Source organism: Durio zibethinus, chromosome 13, assembly GCF_047325235.1.
Source record: "Durio zibethinus cultivar Kanyao isolate XHJ-2024 chromosome 13, ASM4732523v1, whole genome shotgun sequence".
Taxonomy (NCBI): domain Eukaryota; kingdom Viridiplantae; phylum Streptophyta; class Magnoliopsida; order Malvales; family Malvaceae; genus Durio; species Durio zibethinus.
In genome coordinates, this window is record NC_143174.1 from 11,087,458 (window position 1) to 11,094,307 (window position 6,850).

The 6,850-nt window shown below is 34.2% G+C and overlaps 2 protein-coding genes across 4 annotated transcripts; one reads left to right on the forward strand and one right to left on the reverse strand.

Moving 5' to 3' along the window:
- Positions 1-743: 743 nt before the first annotated feature.
- Positions 744-2,484, reverse strand: LOC111302820 (chaperone protein dnaJ-like protein). Of its 3 annotated transcripts, none has more exons than XM_089741850.1 (4): positions 2,348-2,484; positions 1,946-2,201; positions 1,637-1,766; positions 744-1,093 (listed from the first exon to the last, which is right to left on the reverse strand). In XM_089741850.1, the coding sequence occupies exons 2-4, from the start codon at positions 2,119-2,121 to the stop codon at positions 1,007-1,009; spliced, it is 393 nt and encodes a 130-aa protein (XP_089597976.1). In that variant the 5' UTR covers positions 2,122-2,201; positions 2,348-2,484; the 3' UTR covers positions 744-1,006. The 3 variants fall into 3 exon arrangements, with proteins under 3 accessions (XP_089597976.1, XP_022754397.2, XP_089597975.1); XM_022898662.2 differs by having other exon boundaries at positions 1,969-2,201; positions 2,296-2,433; XM_089741849.1 differs by having other exon boundaries at positions 2,296-2,433.
- LOC111302819 (Nucleotide-diphospho-sugar transferases superfamily protein) lies at positions 2,445-5,860 on the forward strand. The gene is made up of 3 exons (XM_089741848.1): positions 2,445-3,408; positions 3,530-3,614; positions 5,602-5,860. The coding sequence occupies exons 1-3, from the start codon at positions 2,445-2,447 to the stop codon at positions 5,606-5,608; spliced, it is 1,056 nt and encodes a 351-aa protein (XP_089597974.1). The 3' UTR covers positions 5,609-5,860.
- Positions 5,861-6,850: the final 990 nt, after the last annotated feature.

The window sequence follows — 6,850 nt, forward strand, 5'->3', positions numbered from 1 at the left end:
TTTTTTCCTTTTTTAGTATAAGTTTTGATTTCAGGGCCCCATGTGCCATCTTACCTTTGAAGAAAATCCCAAAGGTCAACAACATGTAACAAATTTCTTTATTTTTATGAATATTCTTTATAAGTTAATTATATTTTCATTTTAAGTACATCACTGGTGATGCAATGGCATATCAGCTGCTACAAAGTCATTTTAGTAAGAAAAACCACGATGTGGGGTGTAATAGCTGAGTCCAGACTGGAAAAGTGTAGTACTGTTTCCAAGTTAAAGCAATTTTCTTACCAACTTTTTGGAATTTGACACAAGGCAAAGAATACCAACACTTATAGCAGATTAAGGTTAAAAAAAAAAAGGGAAAACTGCCCAATGCCCATAAGGTTGTTTGCCAACATAGCGCTCATTTTCTTGTTATAAGAGATCTCAATAACATGTTTTCAAACCAGAACATTACATGTCTACAACCATCTTCACATTTATTCTGGTTACTTATGTAACTTGTAAATTTGACATGCATTTGCTAACACCTTGAGTACAAAGATAGTCATCACCACCTGCATCACATTCTGTTCTGAAATATATGTGAGAATCACTCTCAATACTCAGGTGTAGCTCCAGGATAATCCTCAATTCTATGGTGCTACGCTATTGACAACCACCCAATCAGCCAATTCAAAAATAATCCTTCAATTAACTTAACACCACATTCCAAAAACCTTTCAAGACTTGATACCATTTTGCTCAGATTGCAAGAAAAACCAAGTCAGCTTTTTTATTTTATCAACAACAAAATACAATAATCAACCATCTAATAAATTTCACAGCTCATGGTGTGCACAATACTAGATGCCTCTCAAAGAATTTCTTCTCAAGGGTTTAAGAAAAATACAAAGAAGGGCAAGGAAGAACCTGAAATCAATCTCCTGCAAAAAATTGAGAACAACTCCATGAACACATTAGTTGAAGGGTTCTCTGCAATTTTTTTATTAATAAACCAGCAGGGGTGCGATCACAAGGTCAGCTCTTCACCATCGCTCCCATTTGGGAAGGTGACACACTTAAAGACTTTGCATTTTGAACACAACAGATGACCAATCTGCATTGCAATTTTAAACGAGGGTTTTTGTTAACAGTTTGTATGAGATGGATCTAGATTAACTTGTAATGTGGAAGGAAACATGAGGTATACTGAATTCTGAATAGAGCAAGCCACTGCAAAGTTATAGAAGATGTGTGTGTGTGTGTGTGTGTGTGTGTGTGTGTGGGTTGGGGGGGGGGGGGGGGGTTCGGGAAGAATAATCTTAGGCGCAGAAAACAAAATTGAATGAGATCTACACATTTGTTTTTCTCTAATTTATTCTGTGGAATAGGAATCATGCCCTAATTCATCTTGCTCTCATTCTGATCCCTTATGTATAAGCCTACTTGTTGTCATTATATGCAACCATCAATTGGATTCTCCTTCTCACATGATATTTATACCAAGCTATATATCATTTCACGGAGCAGTTATATTTGCAGTTATGTGGTCAAAAATCAAAATTGGCAGGAAACAATTATATTATAAGTGTCATAAACAGAAAGGTGGAGAAAAAGGACCATGGTGAATTAGAAATAAGGAATGTAGGAATACGCACACCTCTACAAGATGGGCATCGACGGTAGATCCGCTTGTTCTTGGCTTTGACATTGGTTTTTTTTCCTTCACAAAAATCACATGGCAACCATCCTTTACCATTGCAAGGTTCACACATGATCCCTGCGTCAATCTTGAATACCCAGTGGAGCGAGCAGAGAAAGAATAAAGTTAAATGAGCCAAGTTGGGCAAACATTAGAAAAAGCCTAATCACTTGAACGAGAGGGGAAGGCCAATTTAATTGAACAGTTAAGAAATCATTCGAAAGAGGGAAGTATTAACATGCATCAGATACAGCAGAGAAATGATACTTGGGTGTCAGAGTGTGGGTGACCTCTTGCTCTTGTTGCAGTTGCTGGGGAGGTGCACAACGCAGGGGTTTGTAGAAAGGCCTGGTCCTTGAAGCCACTGGTGCTGCAGCCGCTGGCATAACAATAACCCTTGGGATATTGAGCAACGAGGGCTGTATTCTCATGCAATACGCCATTATTCAGTATAACTAAACTGCCTTCACACCTAGGTACACTTTCCTCGAAATAGCAAAACTGCCATCACTCTCACTCTGCCCTGCAATACTTATGTATCTTATCTTAGTAGTAATTCTTAACAAGAAGGATATTTCCCAGACCAGAAAAAAAAAAAAAAAAAAAAGGGTCTGTACTTATTGCAAATTACAAAATGGCCACAAGGCCGACAGGTAGGCAGGCATGCACCAACTACTCCGCAAGTTTTAGTAGCGAACTTGGTTGCTGGTTGAGTAATATGTGTAACGCATAGTTGACACTTGACACAGCCAGAGTCTAGGCAGAGATGAGGGCATATGCAGTTGCAATTGCAGTCTGCCTCTCCCTCTTTCTCTCATTTGTGTTTTCTCTTCGTAACCGTACGCTCTCTCCGGACACATTTTCATCATCAGTATGCCAGCTCAGCAACCAGCCCCACCCTCGAACTCTCAGATTCAATCAGTTCACCGTCCTCATCAACGGCTATTCCGAGTCCCGCCTCCCTCTACTCCAGTCCATCGCAGCCACTTACTCGGCGTCCCCGCTGGTAGCCTCTGTGCTGGTCCTCTGGGGAAACCCCTCCACCCCACCCCTTACTCTAGCCCAATTGGCCCACAACCTATCAGTCTCATCCATGGGCAGCGCCGCCATCTCCCTTGTGCCCCAAGCATCGACCAGCCTGAACGCCCGATTCCTGCCAAGGTCATCGATCGGGACACGCGGCGTTCTGGTGTGCGATGACGACGTGGAGGTGGATCTGAAAACGGTGGAATTCGCGTTCAGGATGTGGAGGGGGAATCCGGAGCGTCTGATAGGGATATTCGTGAGATCGCATGATATAGATATGAGACGGAAGGAGTGGATTTATACGGTGCATCCGGACAAGTATTCCATTGTGCTGACCAAGTTCATGATGATGAAGACGGAGTATTTGTTCAAGTACAGTTGCGGAGGCGGGGCCCCCATGCGTGAGATGAGGAGGATGGTTGACAAGATGCGTAATTGCGAGGATATTCTGATGAACTTCGTGGTGGCAGAGGAGACCAATGCGGGGCCTATGATGGTAGGGGCAGAAAGGGTCAGAGATTGGGGAGACCCAAGAAATGAAGACGACGATGGTGTTAGACTAGTACGAGAGGTGGGGCTGAGCAGTAGGAGAGCGGAGCATCGCAAGAGGAGAGGGGATTGCATAACGGAGTTCCATAGAGCTTTTGGAAGGATGCCCCTCAGATACAGTTATGCCAAACTGGTTTCTTCTGTTGGAGAGCAAGGTCTTTGTCAGAAAGGCGCCAATTTGGTGCTCTGTGATCATTGAATTTTCATCAATGGAAAAACAATCAGTTAAATGAGAAAAACCACATTCCATTTCTCTTTCTCTTTGTTTGTTTACAGATCGTATGAGTATCACAGCACAATCAAATTGGACAGACGATTCAAGTCAATATGGAATTGAACGCTCCTTTTCTTTTTCCAACTAGTAAGTGTTACTAACTCCTAGTTTTTTAGTGGTGTCTGCCTTAATATTTCGTCTAACAATCTTTGTATCAATGGAAGATATAACTATTCACATTTGAAATTTGAAAATTTTTGTTTCATTCAAGTTGAAACTTGCTCGGTGTTTTAAGTAATATTTAAAATTTTAAAGACTTATTTTGTGAATTGTTTTTCAAATTTTTAATGTAAAAGTGTTTTTGTTTTTGTTAAATAAATTAGAAAAAAAATGATATTCCTTTTAAGATATTAGTTAAAAGGATAATATCTTATTTAGTATATATAATTTTATGTTAGTGTAAACTCTACTTACACTCTTGCAGTTAATGCAAATAAAAATTTTAGATGATGAGATTCTGAGAAGTTTAAGTAATTATTTTCGAAAATTCTCTAAGTGAGAAAAATTTTTAAAAATTACGAAAGTATTGAAATATTTAAAAATTCTTTTCGATACAAATTTTTTAATTAATTTGAATAATTCTCATAAAAAGGTAAAAAAATGTAAATATTTATAAAAGCATGCATTTTTTAACAATAAAATTAAGTAATAAGAATTTTCGATGATGGAATTTCGAGAAATCATGGTAGTAATTCTTGAGAATTATTTAGGTAAGAAAAGTCTTTTAAAAATTGTCAAAGCATTAAAATATTTAGAAGTTTCTTTTCAATACGAAAAATTTTCATTTTATAATTATTTTTTATAATTTAAATAGTTTTTTTTAATAAATAAGAGTGTGTTTTTTAGGAAATAAATATATATGTAAATAATTATATTATTACATGACTTTTAATAATTTTTAAAAATAAACAAAAAATCTTTGAGTATGAGATCTTAAAAAAATTCGAATAGTGATTCTTTATGAATCTTTAGGTAAAAAAATCTATTTAAAATGTCGTCAATGTATTAAAGCATTTATATTAATTTTTGATGAAGATTTCTCGTTCTTTATAAATGGCATAGAAATGAATTTTAAAAAAAATACTATTTGTTTTTAAAATTATAGATATCATATTTTATGGAAGTAACTCTGAACCATCGTTGATAGAATTTTTTAGAATTTTAAATAGTGTTTTTTAAAAATTCTTTATGTGAAATAGTTTTTTTAATATTGGAATATTTTTAGAAATTTTTCGACATAAGGTTCTTATTTATTCAAGCGTACTAAAAATTAAAAATATGTTTTTAAGAAAATTTAGAAAATTAATTTTTTAAATACTAAACTTAAGACCTCTTTTAATCAAAATTAAAAGATAACGTATGATTAATTGATATTTTTTTAAACGAACATTGTGAATGTGCTAATCTTTCCTCATGTGTAATCGACTCTTGAATTCAAACTGTTTTCGCAAATAAAAAAATTATCTTTTTGATAAATTTTAATTAATTTTAAAATTTTATTAACTTGGTAAGTTTTAATAGGTGGTCAATCGCACTTAGCCAAAAAAAATTAGTGGTGGCTCTATCTTTTGTTTTTTAAATTCGTCTAACGATCCCCAAAATCATTATAATAGCTTAGCGACTCCACTGGAGATATCATTTTTTCAGAGAGTCAAGCTAAAAATTAATAATGTGTTATCTTCAGTTCTGTTTTAATGGTCTTAATTGGTATTTAACTTTAATTTTCTTAATCTTAATTTTTTTAATAATAATAATAATAATAATAATAACAGCGGTAATAATAAAAAGAGAAACGAAAAATTGCATTTTATTTTTACGCATATCATTTTTTTACTATTTACTCTTTTATTTTATGCGTCATATGTATTGTTATTATTATTACGAAGTGCGTAGAATAAGATTATAATGCTTTGTTCCCATGTTTACACGTGACATGTTCACATCATGCATGAGCTTTATACTTGGGCTCTAACCCTTTTAGGAAGGAGTAAAGTATCTAGGCTCTTATGAGTTAATAACTTTCATAATGGCAAGTGAAATACTCTTACTCAAATTGAATTTTTTTCGTTTGTAGCTTGTAATGGGTGAGGATCAAAGTGTCTTACTACTTCAAAGTGGATGACAGTGAGGAACAGTTGGGGATCTTTAGATGCAAATCAATTCGAACTCAACATATAGTAAACTAAAAGAGTCGACCCAAGGTAGAGCCATATCCATCATTTTCGTAAACCGTCTCCATGAATTAGAATAAAAGGGGAACATTTGTATTGTAGTTTTTTTTTTTTTTTTTTAAGAAAATCATAAATGTGATTCATATTTGTTTTGATTTTTCAAAAAAATATAATAAGATCTTTGTCTCATTTTCCTTTTTTATATATAAAAAAATTTTCTTTTCGTTTTTTTTATTTTTCAAGCTTTTATTATTATATTTTTTATTTTTCTTATTTCTTTCTCTTTCGTACTAACGACTTATTTTTTTTTCTATTGTGTTTCTTCTGCATAAATTACATTGGCATGATACAATAACATAGTAAGGTATTTGCTTTGAGACATCTTTCAGCAAAGTTTTTTTTCATAGATCTCATAGTATGATAGATCTACTCTTTTTTTATAATTGCCCTATGTGAATCGTACAATGAGGTACATGAATGGTATAAAAAAACTCAGCAAAAGGAAGGACATTGTTTACCTGTTGGTTTCATGTTTGGGTTACCAAAAAAAGTGCATTTAAGTCTTACCCTTTGGCTACCATATGAAATCAGATGGGTAAAGCTAGAAAGGAAAAGTTTTGTGAAAAATATGGACAGATTGCGTCTCTTGTTTCAGTAATGATTGAAGAATATTTGATTCAAGCAGCTGTTCAGTTTTGGGACCCATCATACAGATGTTTCACATTTAATAAGGAGGATTTGACATCGACCATTGAGAAATATTTGATTTTGGTAGGATTGAAATTATAGTACTTTGATAAGATATATGTAAGAAAATCAACATTAGGGTATCGTAAAAAGATAGCAAAATTGATAGGAATGAAGGTAGAAGTCGTGGATGTTTTAACTATAGATAAAGGTAAAGGTGTCGATTTACTTTGGCATTTCTTTCATGATTTCATTTTGGGACACTTAGAGGATATCAAGGCATGACAATATTCTCCCTAGAAATTTACGACATGGTGATCTTTCTAAAAACTTTGGGATATATTGAATTGGCAGTAGTTGATCTGTTCAAACAAATCAAAAGTCAAGTAATTAATCTCATTCCAACCATCCTAGCTGAGATAATCAGATCATTGAACTTTTATTGCTAGAATGGAGGATGTTTCA

Bases quoted from the DNA above. Each gene is read 5' to 3' on its own strand.
- LOC111302819 (XM_089741848.1), top strand. From the start codon at position 2,445: ATGAGGGCATATGCAGTTGCAATTGCAGTCTGCCTCTCCCTCTTTCTC. The intron at 3,409-3,529 runs GTCTTTGTCAGA...GTTTGTTTACAG, and splicing joins TTCTTCTGTTGGAGAGCAAG to ATCGTATGAGTATCACAGCA.
- LOC111302820 (XM_089741850.1), bottom strand. From the start codon at position 2,121: ATGGCGTATTGCATGAGAATACAGCCCTCGTTGCTCAATATCCCAAGG. The intron at 1,767-1,945 runs GTATCATTTCTC...TGGGTATTCAAG, and splicing joins ACCCACACTCTGACACCCAA to ATTGACGCAGGGATCATGTG. The intron at 1,094-1,636 runs GTGTGCGTATTC...ATTGCAATGCAG, and splicing joins TCGATGCCCATCTTGTAGAG to ATTGGTCATCTGTTGTGTTC.